The sequence below is a fragment of the Alexandromys fortis genome, unplaced genomic scaffold (genome assembly GCF_014885135.2).
Source record: "Alexandromys fortis isolate MF-2015 unplaced genomic scaffold, M_Fortis_MF-2015_v1.1 scaffold_80, whole genome shotgun sequence".
Lineage (NCBI taxonomy): Eukaryota > Metazoa > Chordata > Mammalia > Rodentia > Cricetidae > Alexandromys > Alexandromys fortis.
Genome location: NW_026068174.1, coordinates 7649599 through 7665982, shown reverse-complemented (window position 1 = coordinate 7665982; position 16384 = coordinate 7649599). Strand labels below are relative to the sequence as shown.

At 42.4% G+C, this 16384-nt stretch overlaps 1 protein-coding gene and 1 non-coding gene across 9 annotated transcripts in view; one reads left to right on the top strand and one right to left on the bottom strand.

The window, feature by feature from the left end:
• The window catches only part of Smyd4 (SET and MYND domain containing 4), a 61722-nt gene that overhangs the window by 30588 nt on the left and 14750 nt on the right, over nucleotides 1–16384 (top strand). For 6 of the 8 annotated variants that reach the window (XR_007589581.1, XR_007589582.1, XR_007589583.1 and 3 more), the window contains exons 3-5: nucleotides 1749–1893; nucleotides 7520–7609; nucleotides 8533–9685. Coding sequence is in view for 5 of the 8 variants with exons in the window: in XM_050128808.1 (XP_049984765.1) it covers nucleotides 1749–1893; nucleotides 7520–7609; nucleotides 8533–9685 (1388 nt within the window). In the remaining 3 variants the exon portion in view is untranslated. Of the gene's footprint in view, nucleotides 1–1748; nucleotides 1894–7519; nucleotides 7610–8532; nucleotides 9686–16384 lie in introns of those variants that run through there. The other 2 variants (XM_050128813.1, XM_050128811.1) reach the window with 2 other exon arrangements.
• On the bottom strand, nucleotides 11782–11888 carry LOC126492484 (U6 spliceosomal RNA). The gene has a single exon (XR_007589602.1). It is a non-coding gene; the product is annotated as a U6 spliceosomal RNA (small nuclear RNA).

Below are 16384 nucleotides of genomic sequence, written 5' to 3'. Positions count from 1 at the left end.
ATTTATTATGTATACAATATTCTGTTTGTGTGTATGCCTGCAGGCCAGAAGAGGGCACCAGACCTCATTACAGATGGTTGTGAGCCACCATGTGGTTGCTGGGAATTGAACTCAGGACCTTTGGAAGAGCAGGCAGTGCTCTTAACCTCTGAGCCATCTCTCCAGCCCTAAATAAATCTTTTTTAAAAAGAAAATAAAACCTTTTACCAACATTTGGGAGGCTGAGGAAGGAGGGTTTGGGGTTTGATGCTGGCCTGTGTAGTGCAAAGACTCTGTGCCAAGAGAAAAAAAACTACACTGAAGCTGGGAGTAATAGCACATGCCTTTCAAACTGTGGAAGCCCTTGGGTGAGCCCACAGGAGGGGGTCCTGAAGTGGGTGTGGAGGAGTCAGCACTTAGGCAGTCTGGAAGGGTACCATGTAGCAATTCTTTGGACTGTGTTTGCGAGTAAACCTAAAGTTATTTCAAACTAGAAAGGTGCTATTTCATTTTTGAATTTATTTTTATTTTCTGTGTGTGAGTGGTTTACCTACATGTATGTATGTTCACTGTGTGCAAACCTAGTGCCTGTGGGAACCAGGAGAGAGAGATGTTGGATCCCTTGGAACTGGAGGTACAGATGGTGGTAAACTGGGAACCAAACCACTGAGCCATCTCTCCAGTTCCCATTAATTATTTATCTGTTTATTTTGAGACAGTGTATCACCGTGTAGCCCTGACTGTTATGGAATTTGCTGTGTAGACCAAGCTGAGCTCAAGTTCACAGATACCCACCTGCTTCTGCCTCCCACATTCTGGGGTTGAAGGCATGCATCACCACACCCAGCAAGTATTTTTAAATTATTTAATTTTTGTGGTTATGTGTGTGCGCAGGTATGTACATGCCATTGTGTTCATGTAGAAATCAGAAAACAATGTATAGTTCTCTCCTACTGTCATTTGGGTCCCAGGATCGAACTCAGGTTGCCAAGTTTAGCAACAAGTGCTTTTCTGAGTCAAGCCATCTAGTTGCCCAAACATACACACTTTTAACATTGTGTGTGTGTGCGTGCACGCACCTTCCTGTTTGAAAACTGTCTTGCTCAGGCTAGTCTTCTACTTAAGGTAATCCTGTTGCCTCAGTTTCTTGATGGCTGGGATTACAGGTCTGTACCACCATGCCCAAATCTTCAGTATTTTTTTTTGTAATTTCTTTATTGTTCTAAATTATATGCATGCTCCTGCATGTGAGTTATGTACACAAGTGCAGGTGCCCACAGAGGTCAGAAGTGTAAGATGCCCTTGGAACTGGAGTTACAGATGGTTGTGAGGCATCTGATTGATGTGAGCGCCAAGTGAACTCAGGTCCTCTGATGACCAGTATTATATGGGTTTAATTGCTGAGCCATCTCCCCGGCCCATCCAGTATTTTCAACAGTGTAACTGGAGAGCACCCCTCCGTGCAAAGATTCCGTGTATTATATCATTCTCTACACCTAGGCTTTATTTGATGTGTGATCCAAGGCATAATTCATTGACCACTGAGTATGAGATAAGAGTCAGAGATTAACGCTCTCAGCTCTAAATGGGTATCCCTGTCCCTGTGTCTCTGAGACAGGAAGAACCCTCCAGGTGGATTACATGGAGCACACAACCCTGTGTGCACTGCTCTCAGCCACTTGTTGCAATTTCATGTACAGTGATTGCAGAGCCTTACTCGAAATAACAGATTTCTCCCTTATTGTTTGTTTCCCTATTTCTTCACAAAGGCCCGAAGATGAGGTGTTTTTAAAGCGGCTTTCTAGTGCTTACTTGGTGGAAAAGGACTATGATGCTCCCCTTTTCTACAGAGAAAAAGGAAACAAAAAATTCCAAGAGAAGGACTACATAGGCGCCGCAATGCTGTACTCTAAGGTAATGTGCGTCCAAGCCAGCAGCTGCTCAGGCGTGTGTGTGCACAAGCTAGAGAATGGTGCTGAGTTTCATGGCTATTGGTTTGTGTTTTGTTTTTCATCTACATTGCTTGGATTTAGGGGAATTTTTTTTTTTTTTTTTGAGACAGGGTTTCTCTGTAGCTTTGGAGCCTGTCCTGGAGCTCGCTCTGTAGACCAAGCAGGCCTCAAACTCACAGAGATCCACCTGCCTCTGCCTCCCAAGTTCTGGGATTAAAGGTGTGTGCCACCACCTGTAGCACCAGGAACTAGGCTGGAGATTTAAAAACACATGCACGCAGAGACAGGGACAAGGTTATCCTTGAAACAAGAATGCCAACTTTATTGTGCTCCAGGGAAGATTATATAGGGATCCTTAACTGATAGCTATGCCCAAGCTCTTGGAATTTCCAGCTGTAAAAACCACCAGAATTCGCTCCCCTGCCATCAGGAACTCATGAGGGTCTTGTGCTCAGAGCAGCTGCAGGCACAGGTAGACAAGTTGTTTCAATCCAGCAGGCAAAGGGTCTGAGGCAGGCAAAGAAAGTCAAGGGGCCAGGGGTCTGCAGCCTTCAACAACTACCCAGGCCCCCGCCAACTTTTCTTAACTTATATTATCCTATCTACCTTTTGCCTCTGTACTGTATACCTTCCTTTACTTACACCATGCCTTCCTGTGTAGCTCGCCCTGATATCCTTCTCTCCTTCTTCATTTACTCCCCATCTTCTCTTCCAAGAATTCTCCTCCTATTTATTCTCTCTACCTGCCATCCCTGCTCACTTATGGCCTAGCTATTGGCCATTCTATTCTTTTTTTTTTAATATTTATTTATTTATTTATTATGTATACAATATTCTGTCTGTGTGTATGTCTGCAGGCCAGAAGAGGGCACCAGACCTCATTACAGATGGTTGTGAGCCACCATGTGGTTGTCGGGAATTGAACTCAGGACCTTTGGAAGAGCAGGCAATGCTCTTAACCACTGAGCCATCTCTCCAGCCCCCTGGCCATTCTATTCTTGATCAGACCAATCAGGTATTTTAGACAGGAAAAGTAACCCAGCTTCACAGAGTTAAACAAACACATCTTCAACTAATATTTCTCAACAGTTGGTCATGTTTTGTTTTGTTTTGTTTCTCTTTTTTTGAGGCAGGATTTCACTGTGTAGCCCTAGCTGTCCTGGAACTCACTTCGTAAACCAGGCTGACCTTGAACCCACAGAGATCTGCTTGTGTGTGCAACCACTTCTTGGTCCATCAGTTAACATATTACTATTAGTGGCAGGCAATAGATACTTTACATTACACTAAACATGATCAAGCTATGTTTATTATTATTTTATGTGTATTTGTTTTTGCCTACATGTATGTCTGTGTACCACATGTGTGCTTGGTGCCTGAGGAGGCCAGAAGAGGGCATCAGATCCCCTGGAACTAGAATGAGTTACAGACTGTTATGAGCTACCATGTGGGTTCTGGGGATCAAACCCATGTCCTCTGTAAGTGCAGCCAGTGTTCTTAACTGCTGTGACATCTCTCCACCCCCTCCAAGCTAGATTTTGAAGTAGAATCATGGCTTTTAACATTGTGTTACTCTTACTGACCTGTTTCCATGTTGAAATTGAATTTGAAATTGAAATTTATGTCCTGGCTATGCTGAAGAATGCGTAGGCAGCCCATATTTGGTTTTATGGTCTAAGTTGATGAGGATGACTGACCAGGTCTCTTCCTCAAGAGGGCACCAGATCTCATTATAGACACTTGTGAGCCACCATGCGGCTACTGAGAATTAAACTCAGGACCTTTGAAAGAGCAGGCCATGCTCTTAACCATTGAGCCATCTCTCCAGCCCTATTTGTCACTTCTTGTCTATCAGCCTTTGGGAGTCTTGTTGCTGCCATGCATATGTGTGCACATGTGGTACATATGGGTGTAGAGAATGGGCATCTGTTCATTCATTTGTTTCCATGGTACCCTGAGAAAATTCCTTCTGCTGCTTTTTCAGAGATCTGGGCTTAAAGCAAGACTACATCAGACTCTTGATCTGCATGTTGGCATACTCCTGTAATCCAGGTTTCAGGGAGGGAAGAAGATCAAGAGTAGAAGGCCAGTATTAGATTTGTAACAAGTTTGAGGCTAGCCTGAACTGTATGAGTCCCTTTCTTAAGAGGGGTGAAAAGAATGTAAGGGGGTGAAAGTGAGGTATATCTCCATGTGACATCACTTGCCAACATGCATGAAGCCCAAGGTTTGATTCCCAGCACTGGAAGTAGGGTATTGTATTCCTCTGCACCTTTAAAAAGTCAATATTCAACACTTGGAATTAGTTTTCCAAAAATTATCAAAGCTTCAATAGCCACTCTACAAACATATAAAAGCCCTACTTTATAATGGTGTAAAGCATTTGGCTTCAGTTTTATGCCTTTACATCCTAAACGTGATCCTACAGAAAGTTGTCCAAGGAAAACAGATGATAATAAAGGAGAGACTGGAGAGATGCTTAGAGCTCGAGAGCACTGGCTGCCCTTGTAAAGGCCATGGATGCTCTGGTTCACCCACCTCTGGGATCCAAAACCCTTTCTGGCCCTCACAGACACCCACACTCCCACACGCACATAACTTTAAGAATGAAATGAGCTCTCGAATGAGCTTGACACCAGCCTAGGCTATATAAGACCCTGTCTCAAGAAGGAAAAAAATGAAGGTTTGCCGGATGGAGACGGAGATGCACTTCCTATTTCATGAAGCTGGTATTTTGGTGATTATGGTGCTTTGCAATTTTATAGAGAGCTGCTATTTTCTTTCTTTTTAAAGTAATGCTTGTTGTTTTTGTCCGTAAAAGTAATGTTACTTTGGAAAATATAGAGAAGTATAAAGAGTAAAAAAAAAGTCATAACCAGTGATAAGTACTGTTAACATTTCTGCTTACACCCAGCCAGCCGGCCCTTCTCCTGTGAGAATGGATTCTTCTTCCACAAAATTGGGGTAATGGCTGTACTTACTGTGTTGTAACTGCTCTTTCTCTTCAACAATTTATTGTACCCATTTTCTCATGGTATTAAATTTTCTGCTCTAAGTAATTTTCCATGGCTAACTCAGTGTTCTATTACAGAGAAGAAATGTACTTAATTTAACATCTAATATTGGCATATTATTTGACATTATGATGCTATAATAAGCATCTCTCTGTATAAATATTTATGTACAACTGATTTCTGTTTAGGCTGAATTAGTAGAAGGGTGAAGCACTGGGTCAAAGGGAGCATTTTCAAGCCTTTGATGTTGATGCTTAATTGTTGTCCAGGAAAGAACTAGTTAACATCCATTCTGACAGAATATGAGAATTTTTTTCTCCATATTATAAGCAACATTGGTTATTATATATTAATTTTTGTTAGTATCATACCTTTGTTTTGGGGATAGGAAATATGTTCATATAGTTCAATTTCAAAAGTTGCAAGAATACTGGACTGGAGAGATGGCTTGGTGGTTAAGAACACTGACTGCTCTTTCAGAGGACCCGGGTTCAATTCCCATAGCAGCTCACAACTGTCTGTAATTCCAAGATCCGACACTCTCACACAGACATACATGCAGGCAAAACACCAATACACATAAAATAAAAATAAATTATTTTTAAAAAGTTGCAAGAATATACAGTATGGTTTCTTTTTCTGTCCCCTAATCTAACCTCATTTCCATCCCCATAAGCTAGCCTTGTTAAATATACTGTATATAAAGCATATCTAGGTGAATAAAAACAGCCCAGTTGGGGAAGAGACAGAAATCTTTATTAAATAAATAAATAAATTTAAAAATAAATAAAAACAGCCCAGTATAGTGGCATTAATCTCCAGTTACTTGAGAACTGAAGCAGGAAGATCATGAATCTAGGAGCCAAGGCTAGTCTGGGCAGCATAGTAGTCCAAGCTGGCCTCAAACTCTTGTGCAGCTAAACCTCATCCTCCTGCCACCATTTCCCAAGTGTTGGGATTACAGGTGTGCACCACCATGCCCCATGGTCAGCTCATTCATTTTTTTCAGTATAAAAGAATGAGCTTCACTGTGATATCCTCATCATATATGTGTGTATGTATATGTATATATGTGTGTGTGTATATATTTATATATGTATGTGAGAGGGGGGACATAGATCAGTTATAATGCTTACTTAAAATTCATGAAGCTCTGGCTTTTAAACCTAGCATTTTACCCCAAAATATTTACTATATATCACTAAATTGTATCACTAGTTTTTAGACTAGTTTATACTACCACTCACAACACAGTGAGAGTGCCCATTATCCCACTCCTTTGTCGAGTAGTCTGTTCTTGGTTTTATTTTTCTTAGACAAACTCATGGGTGAAAAAGTATTTCAGCTAGCCTAGAAGTCACAGAGAGCTGCCTGCCTCTGCATCCCAAGTGGTCTACACCTTTAATCCCAGCGCTAGTCTACATAGTGAGTTCCAGGATCACCAGGCATGCGTAAGGAGACCTTGTCTCAAAAAAACAAACAAAAAACAGAGTCATTTGTATGTCCCATAAAAACTGTTGGTATCATTTGCGTATTTTTATTGAATTGTCAGTTGACTTGTTATTTATCTTTTGAAACTTGAAGTGAAAAAGTTAGCTCTTTGTTTATAATACGAGTTACATTCAGCCTAATGTTTACATTTTGATATTGCCTTGATTTGTTTATATTGTAAAGAATACATATGCATATAAGAGATGATACAGTCATATATATACATGTGTGTATATGTATATATGTGTGTGTATGTATGTATGTATATATATCATATAATACTAGGAATGGAACTCAGAGCTTACCATATGGTAGGCAAGCACCTTGCCACTAAACTCTATCTCCAACCCTTATGGACTTAAGTTTATTATTCTTTTATGATTTCTAGAGTTTTGTTCTTGTGATTTTTACTTTTTCTTTCTTTCTGGTTTTTGGTTTGGTTTGGTTTTTTGTTTTTGTTTTGTTTTTGTTTTTGTTTTTGTTTTTTTGACTGGGTTTCATGTGGCCAGGCATAACCTCAAACTTTGTAGCAGAAACTGGCTTTGAACTTCCAATCCTCCTTCCTCCACTTCCCAAATACTGGGATTTATGCATGTGCCACCATACCCAACAACATCTGGGTATTATTGTTGTAGAAAGGGATTCCTCCAACAATTACTTTTGACTCTTCATAGTTCCTTCCAGAGTTATTACACTTTCGTTTGTTACATTAAGAGTTTGGTCCATTTACACTTGACCTTGTGGCACAGGCTTGTAATCCCAGCTACTTGGGAATTGAGGCAGTGTGGTCATAAACTCAAAGTTAGCCTGGGTGACAGTGAGTTCAGTCAGCCTAGATAAACTGATAAATGTGGCAGAAGCTATATCTGATGCTACAGTATACAGTGTTGAATCTTTATTTTCTCGTTGATCTTCAGAGATTTGCTAAAAGGTAAAAAATGAAAGGGAAGTAGTTGGAATAGAAAGAGTCGGTAATTTTATTTTACAATTCCATTCAGTCTTTAGCAGTAGATCCCTCATTTTCATAAAAGATTAGAAACGCTACTTCCCGTTTGTTCCTTTGACTAGCTCATTATTTTCCAGGGAGTGTCGCATTCCAGGCCTAACACTGAGGATATTTCACTGTGCTATGCCAATCGCTCTGCAGCCCTCTTCCATCTGGGTCAGTATGAAGTGAGTATTGAGTTAGCTGGTGTCCTGCCTATGTCCTAGCTGCTTCTACTCACTCATGTCCCCTCTTACAGGAGACCATGAAGAACAGTGTTAGTTGACAAGAAAAAGCTATGGCACTGTCCACAGGCCATGGAGATAGGTGTGTGTGCGCGCGTGTGTGTGTGCGTGTGTGTGTGTGAAGTTTGAATTTGGGGCAGCTTTAGCTGTGCTGTCAGCTTCGGAAAAAAGCATCTCAGTTTACCATGTTAAATTGGCATTGTACAGGAATCAACAGCCATATTGGTCTAGGCACATTAAACTTAATTTTTCCATTTATACATATGTGATGCACTGAATTAAATATTCAGTCTTATCTACATGAGTTTGATTACAGAAAATAACAAAATATTCTCTAAATAATAAAAAAAGATTCAAGAATCTGACTCTGGGTCCTGTGGAAAAAAGACTGGACTCCTAAGTTTAGAAGAACATAGGAAGCATTTATCCCTTTATCACCTTCCTATATTGATCATCTGTTTTACTTCTAATAATGATAACCATTTATTGGACACATCCATGAGTTCCTTTTATCATTAAGATATATTACTTTATCTCATCCCTAAAATGACCTGTTGATGTACCATCTCTTTCAGATGAGAAAACAAAAGACATTACAAAACTTAACTTGCTTGCATAAGATCACACCTAACTTCTTACTCATTTGTAGTGAATACATGTTTCTTTGGCTTCAAAATATACTTGAAGGGGAAAGGGAAGAGGGAAGAAATGTCAGGAAGCAGAATGGAGGGTGTAATTTAAGGCCTAAGCTCTCAGTTGAAATTGTCCACTATTGTGACCCTTTACATGCCTGTGGCTTTTCAGTTTTCAGTACATAGGGGAAAGTAGAAACTGGGAGTCATTCCGGAATTCCTTTTTGTTTTCAGGCATGTCTTAAAGACATAGTGAGAGCAGATGTGCATGGGTATCCTGAAAGACTGCAACCCAAGATGATGCTGCGCAAGACAGAGTGCCTGGTGAACCTCGGGAGACTGCAGGAGGCGAGGCAAACCATCACTGATCTTGAAAGCAGCCTCACTGCCAAGCCAACACTGGTGCCTTCCTCTCATCAGATTCTGCAGAGGAACCTCCATCACCTGAAAATGAAGATCCAAGAGAAGGAGAGTCTCCCAGAAACCTTCCCAGCAGCTCTCACCAGAGTGTTTGAGGATATGGCCCTGGGGGAAGAGAACAAAGAGATTTCTGGGGCATCGCTGTCTGTCAGCTTACACATGGACCCTTTGAAAGGCCGCCATCTAGTTGCCACAAAAGACATTCTCCCGGGAGAACTCCTGGTGAAGGAAGATGCTTTTGTAAGTGTCCTTAACCCAGGAGAAATGCCACCACTGCACCATGGCCTAGAGACCAAGTGGGATACCAGAGTTACCAATGGAGACCTCTACTGTCACCGATGTCTGAAGCACACTTTGGCCACAGTACCCTGTGGCGGGTGCAGCTATGCCAGGTATTGCAGCCAGGAATGTACGCAGGAGGCATGGGAGTGCTACCATAGCACAGAGTGTCCTCTGGGGGCGCTGCTTCTTGTGCTTGGGGTCTTCTGCCATGTTGCCCTTAGGATGACTCTGTTAACCAGATTTGAAGATGTTGACAGAGTTGTAAGGATGCTTTGTGATGAGACTGGTCACAAAGATACCTGTTTACCTGAAAACAAGAATCCAGTCAAGACATTTAGGTACACAGATCAGGGGGAGAGTGAAGAGAACAGCAAAATAGGTGAACCCCCAGTTCCTGGATGTAATGTCAATGGCAAGTATGAAAGTAATTATAACGCTGTCTTCAGCCTTCTGCCTCATACTGAGAAACATAGCCCGGAACACAGATTCATCTGCGCCATCAGTGTCTCTGCCCTGTGCAGGCAGCTCAAAACAGCCAGCGTGCAGGCCCAAACCGTGTCCTCCAAGTGGAAAGCAGCGAGCCCAGGATTGTGTGCAGATTTGACTACTTGGGGACTAGCCATGCTGCGGCACATGCTGCAGCTGCAGTGCAATGCCCAGGCGATAACCTCCATCCAGCACACAGGTAAGACGGAACCTGCTTTTCGCCTTATGTTACTGGGTTTTCTAGAGCTAATGTTTAAGGAGAAAAGAACTACAAAGGAAGACTAGTATCAAACAAATCAGTAACCCAGAAGGAAAACACAGCTCTCTTGTATTATCATTCTACCATCAGGAAGCTTTGTGTGCACTTCTGTAATCCCAGAGTTTAGGAGATGGAGACAGAATGATTAGGAGTTCAAGACAGCCTCAGCTATATAGCAGGTTTGAGCTTGGTCTGGGCTATATGGGACCCTGTCTCTTAAAAACCTAAGGAGCCAGAGCCAGGTGACAGTGGTGGCGCACGCCTTTAATGCCAGCAGTTAGAAGACAGAGGCAAGCAAATTTGAGTTCGAGGCCAGCCTGGTCTATAGAGTTCCAGGAAAGCCAGGGCTACACAGAGAAACGACTGTCTCAAAAACAAACAAACGAAGACTTAAGGAGCCAGAGCCGGGCAGTGGTGGCACACACCTTTAATCCCAGCACTCGAGAGACAGAGGCAGGTGGATCTCTGAATTCAAGACTAGCCTGTTGTTTATAGCAAGATCCCAGCCAAGGCTACATAGTGACATCCTGTCTCAAAATTAATAATAATGTTAATTAACTAATTAATTAAAATTTAAAAACTAAAATATTTTTAGACTTATTTATTTTCTGTGTGGTATACATGTCACAGCCACCGGTGTCAGTTCTCCCCTTCCATGTTTGTCTTAGGGATCAAACTCCAGTGGTCAGGCTTGGCAGCAAGAGCTGTTTCCCAGCCATTTCCAATGTTTTTATTGAGTGATCTTCATTTTATCAGAAAATGCCTTTGAAGGCTTGGGGAGATGGCTCAGTGGGTGGTGCATTTGCTATACAGCTTGAGGCCTGGAGTTTAGATCCCCAGCACCCAGGCAGATGCTCAGCAGGCATGGCGGCCTGCCTGTGACTCCAGCACAGTGAGATAAACGGGATCCCTGGAGGAAGCTAGCTAACCAGATTAGCCAGATTGGTAGTTCTGGATTTAAGGGAGAGACCCAGGCTCAGTGTGTATGGCGGAGAGTGAGTGGTCGAGGGAAATAACTGACATCTGTTCCTGACCTCTGTAGGCACGCTCACAGCCACACCCACCCACAGATATGCGCGAACACCACACAAATACCTGCTAGGGAAGAGAAAAGAAAGTGCTGTTTAAGTTCTTTTGTTTGCTTATTTTGTTTCTTTTTTCTTTTTTTCTTTCTCCCCCCCCCCCCCTCCGAGTGTGGTAGCACAGTCCCTTAATGCCAACATTTGGGAGGCAGAGACAGAAGGCTCTTTGTGAATTGGAGGCCAGTCTGGTCTACATAGCAAGCTCCAGGATAGCCAGGACTATATAGAGACCCTGTCTCAAACTAACAAACAAGCAAAAAGATTTATATCTATGAATGTTTTGTGTATGTCTATGTACCACATGTGTACTTGGTATCTGTGGAGGTCAGATCAGAGGGCATCAGATCCCCTGGAGCTGGAGTTATGGACACTTATGAAGCACTGTGTGGTACTGGGAATCAAACCCAGGTCCTCTGAAAGAGCAGCAAGTACCCTTAACCACTGCGCCATCTCCGAATCTCCTTTTCTAGGTAATCTGTTAAGTGAGGGGAAAGTAGATAAAACCTAGGATTTATTGACAGATTAACACTCTGTTAGCCTAACTAAACTATGGAAGCTAGCTCTTAAGCCTTCTCATGTGGCGTTGTCTAAATTTTGTTTTCTTTTTTATGTATATGTCTACAGAACTTAATTCAGCTGCCAAATTATGCAGTATGTAGGCATTCTTTGGGACATCTCAAGTTAGTCTGTTTTCTTCTCTGCCTTCTATGCCTCTTTGAGCCACTGCTATAGAAACATCCAGGTCAGGGCCAGGAAGATGACTCCACCAGTCATGGTGCTTGCCTCTCAGCCTGAGGACCTCAGTTGTTTCGCTTTGGTTTGGTTTTTGGTTTTTCTCTGTGTAGTCCTGGCTGTTCTGGAACTCACTCTGTAGACCAGGCTGGTCTCAAACTCCAGTCCATCTGCTTCTGCCTCCTAAGTGCTGGGATTAAAGGCATGCCCCACCATCTGGCTAAATCAAATATGGAACACTTGAAATTTGCGTGTCATCCCTGCACAGGGGCTGTGCTGATATTCTCTGTATTGTTTAATTTTAGTAGATGTGCTGCCGAAGCGAGTATGAAGACCTGAGTTGTAGCCTCAGGACCCGTGTGGAAGAAGGAGAGAACCAGTTCCTCTCACCCTCACACACATATGACATGCGCCCTGCCCCACACAGAGTACATAAACATTGGGATAGCCAAAATCTCTGCAATATAAGTGGTTGCTACTTTATTTTTTGAGGTTCTCTGTGTTCTTAAATTAAGAACACTAGTCACATAGTGGACAGTATGCTAGCAGTTTTTAAAACTGTGTGATTGTGAAATTGTGAATTGAATTTTTTGAAATTATTCTAGGGGGAAAAGTTTTTAAACTTTTGTGTGTGAGAAAGACAGACAGGCTGTGTGAAGGCTGCAGCATATGTACACAGGTTAGGAGACGGCTCTTCAGGAGTTGAATTTCTCCTGCCTCTCATTTCCGCCCCTATACTTCATACATTAAACTTCTATTTCTACCTCTTATTTTACCCTAAGCATGCTGAGCTTACAGATGCCAGCACATCAGCATGGGCACCAGGATCAAGCTAGGGCATCTGGCATCTGGCTTACATGGCAGACTCTTTACCCCCTGAGTCATCTTGCTAGCCCCAGAATATGTATTTTCACAAAGCAAAAGATAATCAATGACTGTGAGTCTGTCGGCCTGGTGGTGGTGGCGCACGCCTTTATTCCTAGTGCTAGGGAGGCAGAGGCAGCCCTCTCTGTGAGTTCAAGGCCAGCCTGGTCTACAGAGCAAATTCCAGGACAATCAGGGCTGTAACACAGAGAAACCCTGTCTTGAAAAAAACAAAACAAAACAAAAAGCAAATAGCAGAACTCAAAAGTAAGATATATAATAAATCAAAGCATTTTATTTTTATAAAGGAGACTTTCCATACTGAAATATATTATCAGTGTTAGCTCTCAGAAACAGAGATTGTATCTATAAAACAAAAATGGCTAAGTGTACAAGAAGGAGCTTGGCAAAACTCCTTTGCTGTAAGAAAATTTAGTATGCCATTCTGACTTTGACTGGGCAAATATATTAAGGATCTAGAAACCAAGATTACATAATAACCTGGGGATTTGGTGGATATATCTATCAAAACTTGTATCCCGTAGATCAGAAGTCACAAACTTTGTGTGAAGCATCCGATGGTATAAACATTTTAGGGTTTGCATATACTCTGTTGCAACTGTGTGCCTCTGCCCTGTGGCCTGAAACAGCTGTGGTAATGCATAGGCCAAAGTGAGCCTTCCCTGATTTCATTTCAAGTTCATTAGAGACACTGAAATCTAAATTTTTGTAATTCTCCACATTCAGAATTATTCTGGGTTTATTTTCAATTACTTAAACATTAAAACAAACAAATAAGAAAACAGCTGTGAAGATTGTTCAGTGGGCCATGCACGTGTGAGACCCTGAGTTCAGATCCCCAGGACCCTCCTAAAGCTGGATGAAGTGAGCCATCTGTAACTTCAGTGCTCCTGTAACTAGATAGGAGGCAGAGGCAGGAGAACCCCGGAAAGCTCATGGGTCAGTTGGCTTCGCATACACAGCAAAGAACAGGAAAAGACCATGTTTCAGCTCTGTCTTAGTTAGGGTTATTAATGCTGTGAAGAGACACCATGACCACAGCAACTCTTATAAAGAAAACATTTAATTATGGTAGCTCACTTACAGTTTCAGAGGATCAGTCCTTTATCATCATGGTTGGGAGCATAGTGGCGTGCAGGCAGACATGGTGTTGGAGCTGGGAGTACTACATCTTACAGGCTACAGGCACTTCACTGACTGACTCGGCAGTATCCTGAGCATAGGAAACCTCAAAGCCCACCCCCACAACTGCACACTTCCTTCATCTAGGCCATCCCACTCCAACAAAGCCACACCTCCTCATAGTGCCACTCCTTGTAAGATTATGGGGACCAGTTACATTCAAACTACCACAAGGTAGATGATGTGCATTGACACAGAAGTTGTCCTCTGACCTCCCTCACACGTGTGTGCACTCACACGTGTACACTTACACCCATACGCAGACAAAACTACATTAAGCACAAGCACACACACACAGAGTGAAAACCATTACAGTCTATACAAAAATAGGCAACAGGTAGGAATTAGCCCACAGGCCGCAGTTTAAAGACTCTTGATAAAGACAAAGATCTGGCAGACCTAACAGTCTCTGGATAGGGGCTGGGGACGTGACTTAGTAACATTCTCTAGCTAAGGAATTTTACCAGAAAACTCACTCAGTGAGCAGTGTATGCTGTACAAGTGTGAGGACCTGAATTCAGATCTGAAGCACCTACATAAAAAGCTGGGTGTAGCAAAAGCATACTCCTATAATCCTACCACTAGGAGGCAGAGGCAAGCAGATCTTTGTGAGTTCGAGACCAGCCTGATCTACAGAGTGAGTTCCAGGACAAGCTCCAAAGCTACACAGAGAAACCCTGACCTGAAAAGATAGATAGATAGATAGATAGATAGATAGATAGATAGATAGATAGATAGATAGACAGACAGACAGACAGACAGACAGACAGACAGTAATAAGGTGGAATACAACCAAGGAAGATATCCTTGCTCAGCCTCTGGGCCCAACAAGCATATTTATAGGTACAGACATGCATGCATTTCAAAGAATTCTCTAGTGAGGCCTGGTAGTGCAGGCTCTGTATTCCCAGTTAATAAGAGAGTGAGTCAATGGTTAAAAGCACTGGCTGCTTTTCTGGTTTGATTCCCAGCACCCACATGGTGACTCACAACTTTCTGTAACTCTCTCTCGAGGGGATCTAACACTGTCTTCTGGCCTCTGTGAACACCAGGAATACACATTTTTGTGCACAGATAAAAATCCAAAGGAAATACTCATGCAGATAAAAATAAATACATTAAAACTGAAAAAGAAGCAGCAGCTACTGCTTCTTAGTCAGGAGGATCATGAGCCCAAACCTGCCTGAGCTAGAGGGAATTCAAAGGCAGCCTGAACAGGGCAGTAAGCCCCTGTCTCCAGAGTGGAAAGAGGGCTGGGGATATGTCTCAGTGGTGAGACCAACCCAGCACATGGGAGGCCCTGACCTCAGTCTCTAGTGTGAGGGTGGGAGAGAGAGGACACCTGACTGTCATCTGTCTGTCTGGGGAGGAAAACTTCCACAGAAAGATTAACACCTTCAGCCAGACATCATGACACATACCTGTAACCTGAGCACTCAGGAAGCTGAGGCAGGCTTGTAACAAATTAACACTAGCACACTTGTCTACACCCATAGTTCAGCTACTTGGGAGGTTTAGACAGGATCGTTTGAGCCTAGGAGCTCCAGGACAGCCTGGACAACATAACAAGACCCTGCTTCATATTTTTAAAAATTATGTAATTTTAGGATGCTAAATTTAAGAATGTTACATAGACACAACTTTTAGAAAATACAAATTGCCTTAATTGTTCTAGAAGTAGAAAAACACTTTGTTAAAAAACAAACAAACAAAAACAGTAATTCCAAAGAATCAGAATCAATCAAAAGAGTTCTGTAAGGGTCTGGAGAGCTAGCTCAGTGGTCCCAAGTTCGATTCCTAGCTGGCTCGCAGCTACCTGTAACTCCTGTCCCAGCTGATCCACGCCCTCTTCTGACCTCTGTGGATACTGCATGCACACAGTGCACAGACATACATGCACTGAACAGGAGACCCTGTTTCAGGTCGATGAAGACAGACACGGAAGTTGTCCTCTGACCTCCATTCATGTATGTGTAGGCAAAATACCCATACACATAAAACAAATAAATCTCAAAGCTATACCCTCTGGGTCATGTGAGTTCTTAAAACCTCCTTTTTTAAAATTACTATTTTTTTAGTGCTAGTAATTGAACCAAGGGCCTTGCACATGTGGGCAAGTACTTCAACACTGGGTTACAACCAAGGCCCTAGTACTTTTTATTTTGAAATTTGCCACCAGGCTCATAAGTTCTTCAAAACTTTTGTGAAACATATTTAACCATAATTCTACCAAAGAAAAAGGAGTGGGTTGGAGAGATGTCTCAGAGGCTCTTCTGAGTACCACTCCTGCTGGGTGGTGGTGGCGCACGCCTTTAACCCCAGTATTCGGGAGTCAGAGGCAAGTGGATCTCTGTGAGTTCAAGGCCAGCCTGGTCTACAAGAGCTAGTTCCAGGACAGGCACCAAAGCCACAGAGAAACCCTGTCTCAAAAAAAAAAGTATGTACTACTCTTGCAAAGGACCTGGGTTTTTCACACACACAGTGTATAGACATACATATAGGCGAACAATCATATACATAAAAATTAAATCAATTTATTTTCTTTATTTTGAGACAGGGTCATACTGTATAGCCCTGGCTGTCCTAGAACTCACTTTGTAGACCAGGCTGACCTTGAACTCACAGAGATCCACCTGTGCCTCTGGAGTGCTAGGATTAAAGTCATGCACTATCGTACCTGGCCTATTTATTTATTTTTAATATTTTTATTATTTATTTTAAATATGGGGGTGTTTTTCCTGCTGTGTGTGTGTGTGTG